Here is a 22,439-nt window from a genome sequence, read left to right on the forward strand (position 1 = left end):
AGGGATCACCAATTTAGTACTGGAGGGCAGCGTGGAGGGTAAAAATCGTAGAGGGAGACCAAGAGATGAATACACTAATCAGATTCAGAAGGATGTAGGTTGCAGTAGGTACTGGGAGATGAAGAAGCTTGCACAGGGTAGAGTAGCATGGAGAGCTGCATCAAACCAGTCTCAGGACCGAAGACCACAACAACATTGTTCATGGAAAGAAAGATTGTCGGTATGCCTCTGTGTGGGCTCTAATCTCTCTGATTTTATCCTCATGGTCTCTTCGCGAGATATACGTAGGAGGGAGCAATCTACTGCTTGACTCCTCGGTGAAGGTATGTTCTCGAAACTTCAACAAAAGCCCGTACCGAGCTACTGAGTGTGTCTCCTGCAGAGTCTTCCACTGGAGTTTATCTATCATCTCCGTAACGCTTTCGCGATTACTAAATGATCCTGTAATGAAGCGCGCTGCAATCCATTGGATCTTCTCGATCTCATCTATCAACCCTATCTGGTACAGATCCCACACTGGTGAGCAATATTCAAGCAGAGGGCGAACAAGTGTACTGTAACCTACTTCCTTTGTTTTCGGATTGCATTTCCTTAGGATTCTTCCAACGAATCTCACTCTGGCATCTGCTTTCCCGACTACCAACTTTATATGATCAGTCCATTTTAAATCACTCTTAATGCCTACTCCCAGATAATTTATGGAATTAACTGCTTCCAGTTGCTGACCTGCTATATTGTAGCTAAATGATAAGGGATCTTTCTTTCTATGTATTCACAGCACATTACACTTGTCTACACTGAGATTCAATTGCCATTCCCTGCACCATGGGTCAATTCGCTGCAGATCCTCCTGCATTTCAGTACAATTTTCCATTGTTACAACCTCTCGATATACCACAGCATCATCCCCAAAAAGCCTCAGTGAACTTCCGATGTTCCAAGTCTTCATTATTTCCTGCATACAGTTTTTCAACGTATAGTTTCCACCCTTCTAGTATGTCTTTCTGCTCATATAATATTATTCCATCTTCATTCTGTATTCCGCTGCATTTTATTTGTCTGTTTCCAAAAAACTGTTTAATTGATTTCTAAGCAGATTCCAGCTTTTCTACCTTGATCATTTCATTCACCTCTTTGCATTGGTCCTCCAAGAATTGTTGTTTAGTCTTTTTTGACTCAGTTTATTTCATTCCTCAATGCTCTATATTGTCTTTGACCTTACTCAGCGACATCTTAAATTTATTTTTGTTATTATGCTTTCTGTAAGCCATTCTTTTTTATGCTTTGTCTTCTGTCTCCCAACTACTTCGTTTGCTGCTCATAGGATGTTGCATTTCAAGGACTCTCTTCTTTCTTCAACACCCCCACCCCCCTCATTCTTCCACATTTCTGGTGTTGTTCATTAACTGTTGCCATGTTTTTTTATTCCACGCATCTCGATCTAACGATACCATGCTTAACTCTATTCAGATCTCATTTCTCCCAAGTTCTTATGTTGAGGCTTTTGAATTTCAGATTACATTGTTGGATGATTAAATTCCCCTCCAATGACAGCATATTACGAAATACATTGTATATTAATAAATTGAGATTTTCTCATTTTTCCAATGTATTCAGGGGCGAGTCTGGTGTTTGATGGAAGAATCCTATTAAACTGACTTGTCAAAAACAGTCTCACATGAAGCTTCAATTTTTGTCCCTGTTGATTTGAGTTTCTTATCTACTATAACAAATACATCCTCTGCACTTTCCGTTAGCCTATTAGCCTCTTGTTTTGATTATCACTGTCCAGTATTACTAATGGCTAATTGTTTGGAAGAAGACTAATTTCATTGGCTGCTGACAGATAGTAGAGGGTATGGCTGTCTGTCACCTATGGTGATACAGTCTGAATGAAACATATCTGACGAATTGGTGTGAATTGTTCAGCAAGCGACGAATTAATCTGTCTGACGAAACTTGATTTGAACGTCAGCTACCTGACTTACATGGTTTGAAGAATCAAGTAAGAAACTAAATTGTACAAGGCACCTTTACACAGAGTTTAGAGTGATCCTGGATGGAAAATATTTTGGAAGTGATGGCGTGGTAAAGAATGCAATGAACAACTGGAATAAGGAGCTGGCACATGGGGAATTCTAAAGTTCGAGAAAAAATATAACCAATGCTTGTGTAATGCAGGCGCCGGCCGAAGTGGCCGTGCGGTTAAAGGCGCTGCAGTCTGGAACCGCAAGACCGCTACGGTCGCAGGTTCGAATCCTGCCTCGGGCATGGATGTTTGTGATGTCCTTAGGTTAGTTAGGTTTAACTAGTTCTAAGTTCTAGGGGACTAATGACCTCAGCAGTTGAGTCCCATAGTGCTCAGAGCCATTTGAACCATTTGTAATGCAGGCGATTATGTTGGTGAAGTAGCTTCAATATCGTTAAGAGGTATTTTTTTGTTGTCACATAGATTTCTTGAATTTGCTGAAGTCTAATTGTCATTACCTCCTGAATTGCCCCTGTATGTCATAAAGAGTCCTCTACTAATACTTGCTGACACTTTGCATAACTTCATAAAATCACATGAAGAGAGGATCACAACCAACATTTACAAATTAGCCATCTCAAGCCAGAATGTTTATAGCACCCTCCTGGCACACCAGTTGCACTAATGTACATTTATATATATAATATAAAGGATAAAGTAGATCAGGATGCGTGGAGCTGCGATAGTGTGAAAGACTCTTGCTTCTTGTTCGTCTACAGTAACAATTCAAAACGATTGTTGCCACAGAAAATTCCACTAAACGTGAAATCAGTTCCGTAACACACTGTTTAGTGAAAAAAATCTCAGTGCTGTCAATACTTATCATGAAATTTGTTCTGTGTACAGACTAAATGTGACTAGTGAAGGTGCGCATCAATGGTGCCGTATGAGAGTGAAAGGATGAATGTTCATAAAGACAAACTGCACTTCTACTTGTAGTCAGGAATAAGTTTTGACAGGAAACTGATTAAAAAAATATATGAGTACAGGTTATTTTACTTCTCTGGAGTTTCTTTTTCATTAAGACAGGAAGAGAAGGCTCACTGCCGTAATCGCGCAGCAGACCGTATTATTCGTTTCGGACCTCTTGATAAGTATGGAAGTGTGATTACGCATGTCAATCACATCGCAATTACGGGCAGCATGGGGTTCACGCCTGAGCCTCAGGATTTGCACTAGCAGCTCATGTCGGGTGTTTGAAGCGTCAACTTCGCATCTTAATATCTCGGGATGTAATGGGAATATTGCGATGCAATCGACGCCATTGTGTGTGTGCTTTGTCATGCTATGGATTGCTGAAGAAAAAATATAGGAGGTCCATTTAAAAAAAACTTAAGTTGGGGGTTAAAAAACACATATGCTTTTGTTTTAGAATGTTTCCAAATATGTACATTCATGGGCCCCAGCCCTACATTGACACCGGTGAAAGTCGTTTTCCAATAGCTGTTATTGTTCCAGAGATATTTTGGGTGGACAAGATAGCTGGGACACCCTGTATATTTGCGTGTATTATACTTTAAGATACATCACACAAATGTGCCAATAAATTTAAAATTCTGACGTAAATGTCTCGGCTCGAAATTCTTGTAAGTGGCTGGTCCTCAAACTGTTCAGTTTCGAACGCTCTGTGATAAATCCATCCCACTTTCTCACACATAACATAATTCATCTTGCGTAAAAATAAATTTACTTTGAAAGTAACGCTTTTCTAACCACCGTTCGCAATACTATCCGGAGACTGTTAGAAATAGGTTCGATTTACCAGTTACCAGAGAGCGCCAGAAAAAACAGGCATTATTGTGCGTGTGCAACTGTATTGGTGTAGGAAGCCCACATGTTCATGCGTATAAAGCACTAACAGAGCTTACATTACACCATAAAAGAAACAGGGCATCAGAGGGTACTCCAAAGAGCATCGGAATTTTGTAAACTATACTAAAATGCATAATTCGGCTTCAGTGCAAATTGGCTTTTTCCAGATTCACAATGAAGTAGGTCCCATCTGATATTAAGCTTTTCAGTGTGGTTTTTGGGATGTAAATTTTCTTGGAGTACCAGTACTCTGCGATCTCATTTTTGGTTCTTTATTATGGCATAATGCCATGTATGACAGAAGATGATAACGTGCACTTGAAATTCAGTGAACAGTTGGAACTAGGCGATACTGTAGAATGAAACACTTCATTTCAAATAAAATGACTGCCTCAGCGGAAAGATTAATAAAGCCAAATTTCTTTAGCAAACTTGCAAAATTAACTTCACTGTTCTCCAAGGCGATTAATGCTTCACTGCTACAAACTTGGAAATAAAATAAAATCAGAAAACTGAAATTAATAATATATTTTTGCCCTCCGTAATTATGTGAATGTATTTTAATTCACTTGATAGCTTCCGGCCACAGAAATCCGTTTTGTTTTCATTTGACGTGGGTGTTGTACACGAAGAGAAGCAGCGAAATCACTTAACGTAAACACGGGTCACGTGGAGGTTCTCCCCACTACAACTCAGACAACTCTGTGCAAGTGTGAATCTGGCAGCTAAGGCGCGGGAGAAAAATTTTTCTCGTTTGCATCTGGCTGCTTGCTGCTACTACCGATACAGCTAACAGCCATACTTCAAGTAGCGGGAGAACGTACTGCTTATACGCGAGTCAAATGCGCAGGCGCAAAGTCAAATGCGCAGGCACAACAGACCGCTGGCAATTGGTCAAACGAACCTAACGTGAACAGTTGTGACGTCATGCTCATAGCAAACAGTTTATTGTTACGAAGAATTACAATCTGTGCCCTACGGCCTTTGACATATTTTTGCTATTTTCACACGCTTGTGCGTGCACGGTGTTTTGTTGTTGTAAATTGCACATTTCCTTTGCCACTAAAGTTTTATTTTTTCCCTCTCGTTTATATTTTCTTGCTGCAGTATTATTCTCCAGTAGCAGGATACAATAACATTCTTTGCTAGAGAATCAATTCTGCAGTCAAAATTACAAAAATTTTACTGAAGGCTAAAACAATGAAAAATTCCCGGAATTCCGAAAAATTCCCGGGTTTTTCCCGGTATTCTCCCGGATGAAAAAATTCCCGGGTTTTTCCTGGATTTCCTGGTTGTCCCGGGTCGTAGACACCCTGCTATTATGCTTTACAAGTGAAACAGAAGTCTTGGAGTCAGTCTCCTTTCTGCCATTGTACTGTAACAACTCAATCTACAGGATGTGTATGCAAAACGAAAACGAAAGACGAAAACAGAGATTGCTGGAAGAAGTTGAAGCAGAAGAAGCAGATTCAGAGTCATATGAGGAGTGTGAAGAACTAGAACACTGAAGTGATACAGAGACAGATGCTAATGATAGGCAAATGAGTTTTGTAAATAACAATTTCTACTTGGGAAAAGACAAATCAACAAAATGGACAAAGAACCGTCCACGAAGAAATGTAAGGAAAAGACCTAACAATACTATTATTCATGCACCAGGTGTGAAACCTGCAGCCAGAACTGTGAAATCGAACTTAAAGACTCCTCCCTTTTGATTTTTGATGGAGGAATGGTCAACGATTTTAGTTTAGTAGGCTTTACCACGAGCGTTACTGATTATCAAATAAAACAATAAGTTTACTGTTAGCAGTCATTGTTTATTTACATACGCAACGAGTTTCAAAGGTTTAAATCTCCATCATCACTGGTGTTCTGTGTTACAATTTGGGGCAAAGAACATACAGCACCTAGTAGTTTAGTACCTAGTAGTTTCCAGACACCATCTTTGTCTACAAAGTGTAACTGTTTATATGTGATGTATTACAACAGAGAATGGAGCCTGTGACCTTTGAAGACAGTGCCACAGGTTACCCCACAGTCTTAACATAACACACACTTTGTCTTAAGACATATAAATGCACCTGATAATGAAGGTTTAAACCCCTGAAACACACTGCGCACATAAACAGGGTGTATACGGGGACAAGGAAAAAAAATTCCCGGATTTGTCCCGGATATTCCGTTTAAAAAAATATGCTTTTTCCCAGGCAAAAATACACTTTTTCTATGCTAAGTGACAGTAGGTTTTCTGTAGATTTTCCCTTGGAACTGTAAAACTTATCAATCCTTTGAATGGTTAACGTTTTATATAATCGCATAGCCCAGGGGGGAAAAAAAAGACGGAGCAGAGAAGTTTTGGAGAGACTTTTAATAAAAAAAATGAAAGAAGTTTTGGAAAGACCTTTGAACCTTTGATTTGCAGCAACATATACGCTGCATAATTTTGTATTACGAAAGTATAAATTTGAATTGCACCAAACACAGCGCGTTAGTTTCCGGAGCGTTGCAACCGAGGTTGCGATGTCCTTTTGTAAGCGAGTCATATCTCAAGCCACGAGATCTCGCCAGCTGATGACAGCAGCTATCCAGAGCATAGGACACATGTTATAGTCAGCCAACAGCAAGATTACTGGTTACATAGCGCGAACACACAAGAGGAAAAGTTAACGGTTTACATTAATGTACACAGTACCGTATATCTACAAGAAAAGCTAAGCTTTCAAATATAATATTGGTCTCTAAGGTTAACACGCTACAATAGAAGCTAAGCTTTCACATGTAATATTGATCTTTTTTTGCGTGTAATATACTTTAAGATACATCACACACATGTGCCAGTAAATTTAAAATTATGACGTAAATGCCTCGGCTCGAAATTCTTGTAAGTGGCTGGTCCTCAAATGTTCAGTTTCGAGCGCTCTGTGATTTAGATATCCACCCCACTTTCTCACACGTAATAGAATTCATCTTGTGTAAAAAGAAATTTACTTTGAAAGTAACACTTTTCTAACCACCGTTTGCAATACTGTTAGAAATAGGTTTGATTTACCAGTTGCCAGAGAGCGCCAGAAAACACATTATTGTGCGTGTGCGACTGCAGTGGTGTACGAAGGTCGCATATTCATGTGTATAAAGCACTACGAGAGCTTACATTACACCATAAAAGAAACAGGGCATCAGAGGATACTCCAAAGAGCATCGAAATTTCGTAAACCATACTAAAATGCATAATTTGGCTTGAAGTGCAAATTGGCTTTTTCCAGATTCACAATGAAGTAGGTTCCATCTGATATTAAGCTTTTCAGTGTGGTTTTTGGGATGTAAATCTTCTTGGAGTACCAGTACTCTACGATCTCTGCCATGTATGGCATAATGCCATACATGGCAGAAGATGATAACGTGCACTTGAAATTCATCGAACAGTTGGAACTAGCCAACACTGTAGAATGAAACACTTTGTTTCAAATAAAATGATTGCCTCAGCGGAATTGCTTTAGCAAACTTGCAAAAATAACTTCATTCTTCTGCAAGGCGATTAATGCTTGGCTGCTACTAACTTGGAAAGAAAATGAAATCAGAAACTGAAATTAATAATATATTTTTGCCCTCCGTAATTATGTGAATGTATTTTAATTCACTTGATAGCTCCCGGTCACAGAAATCCGTTTTGTTTTCATTTGACATGGGAGCTGTACACGAAGAGAAGCAACAAAATCACTTAACGTAAACACGGGTCACGTGGAGACTAACCCCCTCCCCACTACAACTCAGACAACCCTGTGCAAGTGCGAATCTGGCAGCTAGGGCGAGCGAGAAAAATTTTTCTCATTTGCATCTGTCTGCTTGCTGCTACTACCGGCACAGCTAACAGCCAAACTTCAAGTAGCAGGAAGGGGGAGAAGGTACTGCTTATACGTGAGTCAAATGCGCATGCGCAACAGACCGCTGGCAATTGGTCAAACGAACGCAATGTGAACAGTTGTAACGTCATGCTCATAGCAAGCAGTTCATTGTTACGAAGAATTACAGTCTGGGCCCTACGGCCTTCGACATACTTTTGCTATCTGCAGAAACTTGTGCGTGCACAGTGTTTTGTTGTCATAAATTGCAGATTTCCTTTGCCACTAAAGTTTTATTTTTTCCCTCTCGTTTATATTTTATTGCTGCAGTATCATTCTCTAATAGCAGGATACAATAACATTCTTTGCTAGAGAATTAATTCTGCAGTCAAAATTACAAAAATTTAACTGAAAGCTAAAACAATGAAAAATTCCTGGAATTCCGAAAAATTCCCGGGTTTTATCCCAGTTTTCTCCCGGATGAAAAAATTCCCGGGTTTTTCCCGGATTGTATACACCCTGATAAATAAACATTGACTAGTAATAGTAAACTTGTTTCATTCATGGGTATGATCGAAAAAATACGTGGATATACTGCAGTGCACATAAAAAGCACTTTGGGGAATTCTGCATGGAAACAAAACACCAAAGAGACAGATGTGGTTGAAATTGTTGGGTTACCTACTTTGCTAAACCATATCAACCGCTTTTAGTAATAGAAAGTGGGACTGCAAGAATAATTGAAAGTCTGGACTGACAATTTTTACATCTGTGAAATACATCAACTGAAAGAGTTTTCTACTTATGCAGCTACATTCTTACCTAAAGGAAGACTGTCAGTAATCCTCTTTGTACACCTGTCGCAAGATAGAGTCACACTCTGAGAAGGGCACCTGATTTTCACCAGCATCTCTCCACAGCATTGCTATGGCTTGTCGCTTGATTTCTCTCTGATGGGATAGATATACTGGAAGGTAAATGCAAGGTTGCTCAGCTTGCTGCCTTTGCATGCCAATAATATGGCTACTGGCTCTTAAGGCAGTATTATCACACTCCTGCAATTGAAGATGCCAATTAATTTATTTGTAAGTCATGATGTGCTAACATCTCTAGTAAATAATAAAACAGAAAAAACACACACACACACACACACACACACACACACACACACACACACACACACACACAGTCTCATGGCAAGGGCAATGTAGAAAGTTGGAAAATGTGCTGCCTTTTCTTCTAACCTTTAAGTATAATAAACCTAACATATCCTCTAAAATAGGTCAAAATCAAGGATCTTTGCTTGTTCAATGTCCTAAAGCCCTGTGTGTATGCTGCTGGCTTTGGATCAAACTCTGCAGGAGTGGCTTTCCTACTGCAACTCCCCAGCAGGCAGTGTGTCACAGTATACTTCCAGGAGGCAACGCCTGCAGCTGTATGCAGCAGCAGGTAGAATGTTCGCCTGTACCTGTCTTTGGATTTTGCGGCACATCAGCAAGCCCCCTATGAGGAAATAGTTTCAAATGTCCCCAAAGATTGCACCACCATGTGGAGGTCATTTCATACCTGCTTTCTCACCTTTCAAATGGCAATTTCTTTCCATGCCAATAGATTATGCCTGACCATTCACATACATTACCAATAGTGGTATTTCATGAGCAAGCGTAAAAAATTTTGATTTGTACATAAATTTTTATGAGGATAGAGCTCGAGAAGAAATTATGTCTCTTGAGTATTACTTCATTTTATATTTCTATCAACTGTCATACATTACCAATAGTGGTATTTCATGAGCAAGCGTAAAAAATTTTGATTTGTACATAAATTTTTATGAGGATAGAGCTCGAGAAGAAATTATGTCTCTTGAGTATTACTTCATTTTATATTTCTATCAACTGTAAACGGATCACAGTGCTAACACTGTCACATGTGGTTAACTGGCTAGATTATAGTGACATAGTCTTGCTGGTGTTAGAGTGGGCATTACATTACATGTCAGGCTTTGTGGTGTTTTGAGGTGACTGAGTATTTCTGTTCCTGATAGCTCTCACATCCAACTTATTGGATTAAACTGAAGTCGTCGTATTCCATACATTTTGCTGTCTTGCATTTTGGTGTGTGATTTAAGTGTGTCTATAAATTTGCAGATGCTTCAGAAAGGCATATTCCGAAGTATAATTTTTGGAGTTGGCTTGTCAGGAAGCAAGGTGTGCATTGAAAAATCATGCTCTTCCACACTTCTCACACAAATTGCAGTAATGAAAACTTTGGTGCAATATCCAGTTGCTGAACTCGTTAACACAAACTATAGCGACCTCTAGTAGCCCCATTATTTGTATTTACATGTTATTATAAAGCAGCATATGAAATTAGCTTCACATGAAACAACAGTCTAGGTCTTTCTTCCATGATAATGATACCTTGAAACACAACAACGAGGAAGTAAGATTAGCACCACGCAGCACTGAAGCATGTTATGTAGCCCAAACTAATGAAAATGCTCGCTATATGCAAGATGCTAGGTAATTTAATAGGTAACAACAGGAACTGTAATTTGCAAGTTTATGGTATATAAAATGTCCTATTGTAAATAACAGACAGTGCAGGACATTTTTAAATGTCACACAACATATCTGTACCTGTGGTGAATCTCTCTGCTGCTCAGCAGCAACTTGGGTCTGGGGTACTTCTTGCAGTGCTTGAATTCTCGATACGTGCATCAGCTGTTGGATGGCAGTTTTAGTCTCTGACTGAACTTCTTCAGACGGGTCTCTTGCATGATTACGCAGGTACTGTTTCTCCTGCTTTTCCTTGTCTCGGCGAGGGCAGCTGCATACCCTCACTTCCAACACACGACGCCCTAGGATCTCTCCACTGGTAACAAGCAATTTTTTTCTCAGAGTGACGTGTACATAAACAATCTGTTCTACTTATGTTAATATTGTCTGCAATATATGATCTAACAGTACAAACCTGACGTCCTCTAGAGTAAACACCAGTGCAAGAGCCCTTCGGCCAATACCACCTCTACAGCTGTTCTTACAAACAAAAGTGTACAGCAAAGGAACGCTAGTAGCACCAGGCTGTGGAGCACAGAGCGGTGTAACAACACTGTAGCGTCCCGACACTGGATCTGTCTGATATTGCGTTAAAGGGTCACTGCAGCGGACAACGTGCTTCACAGATGGACAGCCTAAAACAGAAGCTTCAGTGTATTGAAACTGTAAGTAATTTACTGTCAAAAATATTACATGTGAGTCAAGACACAAATTCATGGTACACACCTGCATTCAGTGTATGAGCTAAGTCCTCATGAGTGGGGCATGTCTTAACAACTTCTTCAAATGACTCAGATTCTGGTACGAACAATGGAAGTGCACGAATGAAGAGAGCAGTTGACGGTGTCCAATCTGTGTTCAGTGTCACACTGAAACGAACACTTTTGCCTATATCTGTGAATACTTTGTCCAGAATCTGTGAATACTGAGGAAGAGAAAATTAACACTTCTTAGATTTCATTTATAAGTTGTGCTGTAAAAGACCCTACTTATTAATCTTGTAACAGACAAAGACTAGATTCAGCATATTATCTTTTTACTCATAAACCATAAGTTCCACATGTCAAAGTTATAAAATACTAAGGCGAACTGTCTGCAGAAGGATGGAACAAATTATGACAGTCTGGAGGAAGATCAGTTTGGATTCTGGAGAAATGTCGAAACACATGAATCAACACTTTATAACAAAGGTTAAAGAAAAATAAAGATACATTCATAGCACTTGTATGTTTAGAAAATCTTTTTCATGGTGTCAACCGGAAAACAATTTTTGGAATTTTGATGTTATCTGAGATGCAATTCAAGGAGCAAAACATTACCCACAACATGTACAGAAACCACATTGTAGTTCTAAGAATAAATGGAGGCAGTGACACAGAAGTCAGTGAAACAAGGTTGTGACCTATGCTATTCATTACTGTATAGTATTTAATTTGCAAATGAGACAAAGTAGTAGAGCAGTTTTACAAGACAGGAAGCAAAATAAAATTATGGCAAGAGTAAAGAGGATATGCAGACTGACTATAGTGATTAAAGGTTTCCTGATATATGTTGTCATCAATTAGTATAAATTTAAATGTTAAGTCTTTTCTAAAAATATCACCAAACACCCAATTCTTTAAAGAATCAAACTTGTATGCAGAAAAAAGCTTCAAACATCTGATTACTTTCAAAATGAATTAATGTATAAATTATTTGCCATTAAGCATGTATGCGAGAAAAAAGTTCAGAAGTGGTTTTAAATTACGTTTAAAGTTTGCTGTTAGTCACTAAGTGCTCTTATTATCAAACAATTGATAAGTATAGTATGCATAATTTGCATTCTGTTTCAAGCAAAAGCTAGTTTTTCACACATCTCAATGTTTATGACATAATTATCTCTTGAACTAACATTTGTGCACCTGGAAATCGTTAGATAGGCATTCTGCAAATGGAACCAGGTGGCTGTACCCTCGGTTAGCAGTTTGGATAGGTTGGTTGATTTGGGGGAGAGGACCAAACAGTGAGATCGTCAGTCCCATCAGATTAAAAGGATGGGGAAGGAAGTCGGCTATGCCTTTTTAAAGGAACCATCCTGGCATTTACTTGAAGCAATTTAGGGAAATCATGGAAAACCTAAATCAGGATGGCCGGATGCATGTTTGAACCATCACCCTCCCGAATGCGAGTCCAGTCTGCTAATTACTGCACCACCTCGATCAGTGGTTAATAGATTTGTCTGTAATGGAGCCTTAGATGGAGTGAAACATGGACAATTAAAAGTGAAGGCAACAGGAGAGTAGAAACTTGTGAAATGTGATGTTCCAAAAGAATGCTGAAGATTAGATTGGTCGATGAGGTAGCTAATGAAGAATGGCATTGATTTTGGATGGGAAAAAGCTTTAGATCAGCAAACAGATAACTGGGAATGGAAAAGTGTGGGACATTACAATATCCACTACTGCAATTATGACCGTAAGTCACTTTCAAGTGGTTACAGTTTAAGTAGTTTAATCTAGATCCTCTGGTACTGCAGCATGTATTCCCACGACTTGTTATGCATAAAAGTCATTTTATTACTGGGCAAGGTGAGCTGGTTAACCAGTCAGGATGGGAACTAACTTGATCACGTGACTAGGTACAGTCATGTTCCAATTCAAAGTAGCACACATTGCTACCTCCCAGAGTGAATGTGAAAAGTGATCGCCAGAAAAGACCTACGTGGGAAACTGCGACAACTTTCTGCCAACATCTTTACTAACAACAAAAACGAGTAATGTATAATAGTGCCCACAGAGAAGGTGCCAGAAGTTACTGGTGCATAAATCATTGAAGGATGGACATGATACTAAATGGAGTAGTATTCAAGTATCTGTCCCAAAGTGGAGTAACTGAAACGCATATAATAATTATTTCATTGCTGACATAACTAAATGTGTTATTAGACAGTGATTTCTGTAATATTATGAACAATACAAGGGAATATCATCTCTGCAAAAACTTCATTGCTTGTGTCACACACAACTGGATTTTCAGTCTGGTAAAGAAACTAACAAAATCTGTTCTATCCATAGGATGATTTTAAAAGTTTCCAGAATGAATGAGTCGTCATGTGCGCCTGGGAGAATGTACTTAAAAAAACATACACTAGAATTTTTACACAAAAGTGAAGAATCAAGATTGAAGTGGCCCATAGTTTATTTAGACAAACCGTGGATTCATATACATTACACTGTGAAGAAATGCTTGCAAAGAGAAAGTGTGTGCGTACTATCAAACACTATTGTCATTGAATGTTTCATTGTTGCAAATGCATGCAGTTCTGTTTCATGTTCGCTTCTCCTCTTTAACTATAAATGAAAAACAACTTCAGACTACCATGTAGAAATGGTCAGGAAAAATTAAAAATGCATAGAAACAAAAAAGACAAACTTTAGGCATTCATTAAGGATCACCAATCTTCTCCTCTTTATTATATTGACCAAATTTTGGAAGAACATGGTTCCCTTCCTACTGCCACACCATCTAAACCTAAAACTTACAAAACTGGTACGGCATTTTGAAAGAACATGATCCATATTCATCATATGTCAAGCATCTCACTTTCTCCTGGTATAAGCATTGTGATGTAATGCCACTTTGGCAACTTACATGTCAATTTTGCAGCTTTTATATTCAAGCAGTGTTTCGGTCGGTCTCATAAGGCTGAGTAGACCACCTTCCCTACCATTCCTCCACAGAAAAATTTGATGTGCTCACCGAGCAAAGCCAAAACTTCTAACCACTAGACCATGCAATCAGCTGACTTCTGCAGCTGCAACTTTGCCTCTAGAAGTGAACTGTAACCATTGCTACAGTTTACCTGGACCAATTTACACTGGGATTGCATAGTGCTTCGACCTACGAGCAGGCGGTTTCCAACACCACTAGATTTAATGGACCTTTGCTTGATATCAGTCTTTCAGTACACCTGCATATTGAATTAGTAATCCTTGGACTTTTGTCAATTTCAATCAGAAACTATCGCATATTAATTTATATTTGGAACTATCACTTATATCCATCAAGAGCTATAACTGTTTGTTTTCATGGCCCAATAGACACTTTTAATTTATTGTTATGGAAATTTATTTGCGTTCAATAAATCCACTGCCCTCAAACTGAGGATCACAATATTGGAAATGGGGACGTCCCAGCTGCTTAAGAAAGGAAAGTATGTCAAACCTGCCTTGTGATGCACTTTCAGAATGTGATATCAAATGTTTGGATTGCTAACGTGCCTTTTTGCTGTTTACAAACTCACAGTTGCATTACTTGGTTCAGAAGTTAGCACTGTTGTCTGATCTGTCTGTGCTACTGTGCTCTGGCATATTCTCTTTATTACCCAATCATTTCTGAACAAGATGTGTTTGTTAGCGACAAGGCTAATTCATAAGTATGTAAATGGGAAACTATATGCGAAAAATTTAATAATAGCCACAGAGGTTCGCATTCAAGCTTTGAAAACAGTTTGCCTCCTCCTTGGCTGTGTGCACATCTGAAATATTTCAAATGGCCTGAAACTTTTTCAGACTTTGATATCTGGTCCAGAACAGTAGCAATGTAGTGCAATAAGTTTCAATTGCAAGTTCCATTCACTAGTGACCACATGGTCGCATACTCAGCAACCCTGGGCTATAGATGACATGGTGTCAGCTCAAAGTGCCGTTAACAGTTTTCAACTGGGAGCGCTAAAGGCTGCAAGCGAAATCAGCAGCCATCTACAGAACTATGACAACAATGAGGCATTGCCATAGAGACATTTACAAAATCGCATTATGTTACTGGTTGAGTTAGTCGCGTAATGCCCACTGCAACTTATGCCTACTCAACTATAGAACTGTGCATCATTTATAGTGATACACTTTGTACCCTGTTGCCAAGGCTGTTTTTCATGGCAGATGACAATGTCCACATTATGAGGACAAGTGTTATAATTGGTTACGTAGATGTCACGCAGCAGAAGTATACTGTACCACGCTGAGCACCAATCACCAAGAAGCGAATTCTACAATCGTATGCTGCAGCTGTGCAAAATTTTGCTACATGCAACACTGTCAAAACATTCCAGTGACTTATTTTTGACATTTTGCACTGGTCTGTCATTAACCAAAGCAGCTTAGTGTTGGCATTCCCTCACTAAGTGAAGTGCAAACAAATCTGAAGGTGTATGGCCACCATAAAGTGTCACTCTTAGGTAGTGTGCAACTGGCGCTCAGTTTTACTCGGGTGTCCTGAATATCGTCATTCTTAGTAGTGACGTCTCCTTTGGTAGAGAACATTTTTGGTTTAAGTGCCCCTTGTTTGTTGGTGCCCTGTGCTGCCTTTGATATACTTCAGATGCAATTTGCATAACTGTTTGAACCTGGTTCAGTGAAAGCAGTAGACTTGCAGTACCACATTTTTGTACAGCCAACACCATGTCCGAAATTTTACAAAGTTTGTCCGATTCTGTTGGCCATTAATACTGAACCAGACAGGCTAGAAAAAAAACGAGTTTTGTTTTTGGTTTCCTAGAGTCGGTGGGGCTTTGCCGCAATTGGTGGAAAGACAACCCGGAGGGCTCCCATCACTTGTGACAAGATTTTAGGTAAACCATTAATGTTCAAGCGGACACTGATTTCAGTCCCTTACCCTCACAGAGATGCATTTTTTTTCTGGACTTTAAAGAGGAAAACTCTTCGCTAAAATCGATCTGATGGAGGCATATTTTCACAAACTGTATCAATAGATCGGACTGCCTTTTAGTATGGCTAGCATATGATTCCAGAGATTCTATATTGTGTGAATTATTTCTGTATCATCAACTGTACAATCTACCTTTGGTTTTTGCGGACTTTGTACCAAAAGGACTTGGGTATAACACTTTCAAACGCACCTTCTTTCAATAGGCAGCCACTTATTTAGGCTACATCCTCAATGAGGAAGGCCTTCAACCCATCAAAGAATATGTACAGGCTATTAAAAACATGCCATTGGTGTTGGCGACACATGCATTCCCACTCGGCATCACAGCTGTTCTCTCTCAAAAGTTAGTGGATGGTATGAAGAGGTCATTCTCGTTTATGCCAAAACACTCCCACTCAAAAGCATTATTTATAGAATGAAAAGGGAGTACCGACCATCATCTTTGGTGACAATATATTTAGCATTTTAGGTATGATCGCAAAATGCACCATATCACAGACGATAAACCCGTAACAAAATGCCTGTGCTGGCATACTATCAGCCAAGTAAAAGGTAAATTCACACTGAATTTATGGCTTCTAATTGACAGCTGAGAAAAACTTGGATTTCCAATCTGGTTATAAAGTCTTGACATTGGATGTTAGTAGGCTGTGTGAGGCTACAAACTTGTCTTCGGTAACAATTTCCTTCCATACTAGTTTCAACAAATTATGCCAATCATAAACTGCAAGCCTTGCGCACAGCACAGCCTTTTACCAGCCACGACTTTGCCTTTACAAACTATTCCGAAGAATTCATTCAGGGGGACTATACAACCAAAAGAACTAAACCCACACAAATATTATTAGATTGTAAAATACATTAACAAGACCAGATTCTGGGATGAATCTGTCTCACACTGAGATACCTTGTGAATATTAAAAACCAAGTTGCCAATTGAAATCAGGGAGAAGTTGGTTCATGTGCCTGAATATAATATTGAAAGTCTCCATCACTGCTAGACACAATCTCTTGAATGAAGAGCCAAAAGCAATAACCACACGGAACTGAAAATTGCAGGGGAAACAGAAATGATAACCAACTGAGCACATCATGTAACCTTGAATGAAAAAACCCACTGGAAATAACAACCAGCAAGGAGACAATAGTAGTAACAGGAATTGATACAAAAAGCAGACACACAAGCAACGGTCCTGGGGTTTGTGGTTGGCTACTCTCCTGCTGATTATTAGTGCTTCGAATCTGATAGCACCCAGGCTATCAAATTCGAAGCACCAATAATCAGCAGGTGAGTAGCCAATAATTACAGAGGTGGTAGACAATAATAATTGTTTGATAAGCTAAATGCGAACATCTATTGCCCCAGAGGGTTGATAGCAGACAGAGCAAGGGACTGTGGTCATGAAATCAGAATTACAGTCACTGATGGAACAGCTATAAAAGAAGAGCTGGGGCAAGACACTAACCTCTGAAAATTTAATAGTGGTTCCACAATCTGCAGCACATGATGAAATCGAAGGAATACACCTTACCACAATTTTAGACACAGGTGTATTGGTTAATATTATTTCAGTGGCATTCTTCAAAACAATATTGGACAGGGTCCACATGTCAACCTTCCCTGTAACAAACTCTAGTACCGGGTGCGTATGTGGACAAGATGATCAACTCTTGGATTTTGTCTGGGTGAAAATACAATATAACCAGTTTGAACGTACATTTTTTCCAAGTCGAGTGACAATATACGAACAGATCTTCAATGCACGGCAACATGTACACAGCGTATTTTCATAAAAAATGCATAAATACAAATTCCACTAGATACAGCATTGCAGCTTGTGAAGCACTGAAATCAAGACTGTGCTGAATGATGCATTTTTGTCAGCCATCATAGCTCGTGTCACTTGATTTCGCCAACCAATGACAGCAGATATTCAGAGTATAGGGCATGCAATGTTGCCAGCCAATAGCAATATCACTTTTAAGTAGTGCGAACACACAAACTGGACAAGTTAAACTTTCACATATAACAACGGTTGTCAAAAAGTTTTTGCTGGTTTTTCTGAGGATGTGGTTAAGCAGCATCCTAAGAGCACAGTGTAAACTGCAGCAGCTGAATATATCTGACAACCTCTATTATAAGATTTACTGCTGTACGCCAAACATTTTGTGGGTTACCTGATGGAATACAAGTTCAGTCGAACACTTTGATTTTTCCAGAGAAACGCCAATTACACGTGCAATTGCACAAGAACTCACCTCGCACAATTTTAAGGATAGTTATACTTTTTCCCCATCCGTATTACATAATTTGTAATCTATAAAGAACTAAAATAAATATAAGAAACTAACCTTGAAGCTTGGTCTTTAGGGATTGTGGCACTTTAAGATATATTAAACACAAATGTGCCAGTAAAATTTTAAATAATGGTATTAATGGCTGGTCTTCTGGGCACGTAATTTTTCGAAGTAGTTGGTCCTCAAAGTATTAAGTTTTGCCTGAGAGTCAAATGCTCCTCAATTTAAGAAATCCATTATGCTTTCTCGCTTGTAACATAATTCAACTTGCGTACAAGGAAATTTACTGTGAAAGTAATGCTTTTCAAACCAGCGTTCGAAATATTTTCTCATGACCTGTTACAAATATAAAAAGTTCTACATTTCCATCTATACTCTACAAACCACCATGGCAAAGGGTACAGCTCATCGTGCCCATTATTAGGGCTTCTTCCTGTTCCACTCACATACAAAGCATGGGAAGAATGATTGATTGAATGAATGACTCTAATAAATCTTAGCCTCATGATCTCTGTGTGAGCAATATGTAGGGGTTGTAGTATATCCCCAGAGTAATCATTCCAAGCCAGTTCTTAAAACTTTGTTAATAGACTTTCTTGGGATAGTTTATGTCTGCCTTCAAGAGTCTCCCATTACAATTCCTTCAGTATCTCTGTGACATTCTCCCATGGATTAAACAAACCTGTAACCATTCATGCTGTCTTTATCTGTATACTTACAATATCCCCTGTTAGTAGTATCTGGTACGGGTCTCGTACACTTTAACAATATTCTAGGATGGGTTGCATGAGTGACTTGTAAACAAGCTCTTTTGTTGTGACATGACACTCTTTGAAAGCAGTTGGTTCTTACTAAGTTCAGTATTGCATAGTCTTCATCCTAAAACCTTTGACAAAATTTGCTGTCGGCAGATACCTGTGTGGACATTGTGTTTTGTTGTAAATGGCACATTTTCTCTACAACTAAAGTTTTATTTTGGTGTTATCCTCTTGTTTATGTTTTATTACCACAGTATTATTCTGCTTTAGCACGCTAAAGTAAAATTCTTTGCTACAGTATCAGTTCATACCAGTCAAAATTAGAAAAATTTAACTGAAAACAAGAAAAACGAGAAGTTCCTGAGATTCTAAAAAATTTCCATGCTTTTTTCTCCAGATGAAAAGATCCCTGCATTTTTCCTGGATTTCCCAGGGCGTATACACCTTGTAGTATTATTGTAACTGCATAATGATGACAATCGCACAATGAAAGACTGCAGACATGGCTCAAAGGCAAGCTACGAAATTTATAGCAATTGGAGGCATCTCCCCAGTCGTCCCACATCTGGATGTAGATTGTACTGTAGGGCCTGACCTTCTGAGGAATAAGGATGCCATAGTCAACTTCTTCTTGAAAGTTCCACCTTACGAGTGACAGTGTTCCGGTTTCAGTAAATTGATTGAGCAAACTAAGTCCATGGCAAACACTGTTATGTGTTATGGAATAACAATAAAGTGGAAGCATTCAGAATCCTGTAACACTGAAAATTCCAGCTCTAAATGAGCAAATTCAATCACAGGTCATGGAATCCAATGCATTGTCACAAGCACAGTAGACTGAGCTGTTTAACCTACTTCAGCACCGGCAACAGCGGGAAGCAGATTACTCTGAGTTACACAAAACTAAGATATGTATAAGAAGTCAACTGAACTATATACATGTCACTGCAGAACTAATTACTAAACTGTAATGTTTTGGAAACTGTTCTAGCAGTAAACATTTGCATTTGTCTCAAAGTAATTCTTTGAGTGGTGGAGGCCAATGTGATCAGTAAGAAACGCCCCTTGATCACACGCTTCTTGATGTCTATGGAACACAAGAATAATAACAAATTTTTGAGTCTTTTTTGTTTAAATCAAATAATCTCTCTTCGATGTAGAAAATTTTCGCCCCAGAAAAATTTCACTGTCTCCTCACATAACAGTTTCATTACAAATTGGCATTTGAAGTTGTATTATGTTGGCTAACTGAACTCTAGTGGAACTCGAGCAGTCAAGCAGTGAGACAGTGATCAAAGAAAATCATTGAGATACTGAATTTGTGGGTGAGCATTTCAATGCACTCCCTCTTGTGCGACTGATAAATCTATGCTTCACAAACAGTGATCTTGTGTGATGGTTAGGTGATCCACATACTCAAGACTATCTGTGAATAAAACCATCTGTTGTGTGTCAACATGAGTAATGATGTGCAGTTCTGAATGCTACATATGAGTGTTATGTGATCACACCACTTAGCTACATGTGAACTGCGTTTAAGTTATCGTTGCATGTGATTATATTGCACAATGATAAAGAAATGATGTGATTTTGGACTTTAGCGACTGCTACTTCTTGTAGGCATTATTCGACCAAGGAACTAATCAGACACTCCGTGACTGCACCATAGAGGCAACATTAATCCACACCATCAGTGACAGCATCCATGCAGTCTGAACTGAAAATAACCTGCTTAGAAGTAAGCAACTTCTAATTTGACAGTTAAGCCAAGTGAATGACACCATTAATGGGCATTCAACTGTCCTAATATATTCTTTACAGGCAGTCACATACTGATTATTGTTTACTCATCCCAATGTACAAATATTTCCATGCACTCCACCATTGCCGCTGGATGGTACCCTACGGAGCCAACTGCCTGGCTGAAGCTGTTCCAGACATCACACATCATCCCTTGGCTCAATCACCATACTGACATACGTGGTCTATGATGATCATCAAGGTTAGAAGAACAATATGCATTGGATGGTGGGCAAGTTCGTAGTGTTTTTCGGTAAGTTTAATACACACAACAGGTACACATAACAGAGACTTTAGTCATCAATAACAGTCTCCTACACTATTTACTACAGTCTGTTAACGTTGATCTAACTTTTTGATTCTGCAACTGTAGAAACAACATGGTATTGAGGCAATGACACTATCAAGCTATGTTTGCAGCATATTTTCATCTGGAAAGGAAGTTCCTTAAAGGATGTTTGATAGAGAGCAGAAACAGTGAATCTGAGGGCTCAAGATCCGGTGAATAAGATGGTTGTGGAACGACTTCCCAATCCATCTTCCGTATAATGTTTGTCAGTCTAGCAGAATGTGGGCATGTGTTATTGTGGCGTAGCATCACTTCACGCAGCCTTCATGGCCGTTTCTCTTGGACTGAGCCTGCAAGACATGTCAGTTGTTGACAATAAATGTCAGCAGTGATAGTCACATCTTAGTAGTACTCCACAGCATCACCACCAGATGCGTAACATGTAAGATTACCTTTTAGAGATGCGCATAGATCTTTGTACAGGGAAATGATATTTTTTGTGTGTTCAATCATTCCTTTCTTTTCCTTATGTTAGCATAAAGACATTATTCCTCATCACCAGCAATGATAAAGGACAGGAATGGTCGGTGTTGTTCACGAGCCATGGCTTAGAGCACTTGGTACCCATACACCTGTTTCTGAACCTTCCCCACTGCATGCAAATGTCGCACAATGGTGGAGTGATTACAGTTCATCATATATGTCAGTTCTCGAGTACACTGACGTGGATCATTACGGATTAAAGCATTTAAACTGTCTTCATCAAACCCCAGGCAAGATGTGGAGCGTCACAAATGTCAAAACTATCCTCCTTAAAACAAGAGAACTATTTTCCTGCTGTGCTCTGTCCAATGGCATTGTCCCCATACACAGTGTAAATGTTTCTGGTTGCCTCCACGGCTGTCAACCCTCTACTAAACTCAAACAGAAGAATACCAGATATGTTTCAATTTCTCCACTGAGCACTTCATTTTCTCGTGTCCATAGCTCCACTCACTATCTCCAAATGACAAAATGGCACGTGTTAACTCAAACAGCAACAGTGAACTACAAATTCAAAAAAATGTCAAGGCACAGGGGTTGGAGGACTGCAGTTTGTCATCTGGGCAACATGGTCCGAGTGTAGGTGGCTCCAACGATGGCAGCATTCACAATGAGACAATATGGCTAATTTGTATTACTTTGGAATTTGGAAGTAATTCACAATTTTGTTATATCACAAAACCAATCACATCAGCATATTCACAACACTGAAATGCATGTGTTGAGACATTTATGTTACGAGTATCACAAAAACTACAATAGTTAGGCACTCCCAATAAGTGAATAATCTTTCAAAAAAAAACCATT

General features: G+C 39.1%; 1 protein-coding gene across 1 annotated transcript in view; it reads right to left on the bottom strand.

The window, feature by feature from the left end:
• LOC126483986 (cellular tumor antigen p53-like) overlaps positions 1 to 22,439 on the bottom strand; it is a 71,240-nt gene that overhangs the window by 15,505 nt on the left and 33,296 nt on the right. The window contains exons 5-8 of the mRNA XM_050107287.1: positions 10,965 to 11,163; positions 10,654 to 10,885; positions 10,320 to 10,554; positions 8,503 to 8,735 (exon numbers count right to left, since the gene is read on the bottom strand). Of these exons, the coding sequence (XP_049963244.1) occupies positions 8,517 to 8,735; positions 10,320 to 10,554; positions 10,654 to 10,885; positions 10,965 to 11,163 (885 nt within the window). The 3' untranslated portion in view covers positions 8,503 to 8,516. The remainder of the gene's footprint in view (positions 1 to 8,502; positions 8,736 to 10,319; positions 10,555 to 10,653; positions 10,886 to 10,964; positions 11,164 to 22,439) is intronic.

The sequence above is a fragment of the Schistocerca serialis genome, chromosome 6, assembly GCF_023864345.2.
Source record: "Schistocerca serialis cubense isolate TAMUIC-IGC-003099 chromosome 6, iqSchSeri2.2, whole genome shotgun sequence".
NCBI lineage: Eukaryota > Metazoa > Arthropoda > Insecta > Orthoptera > Acrididae > Schistocerca > Schistocerca serialis.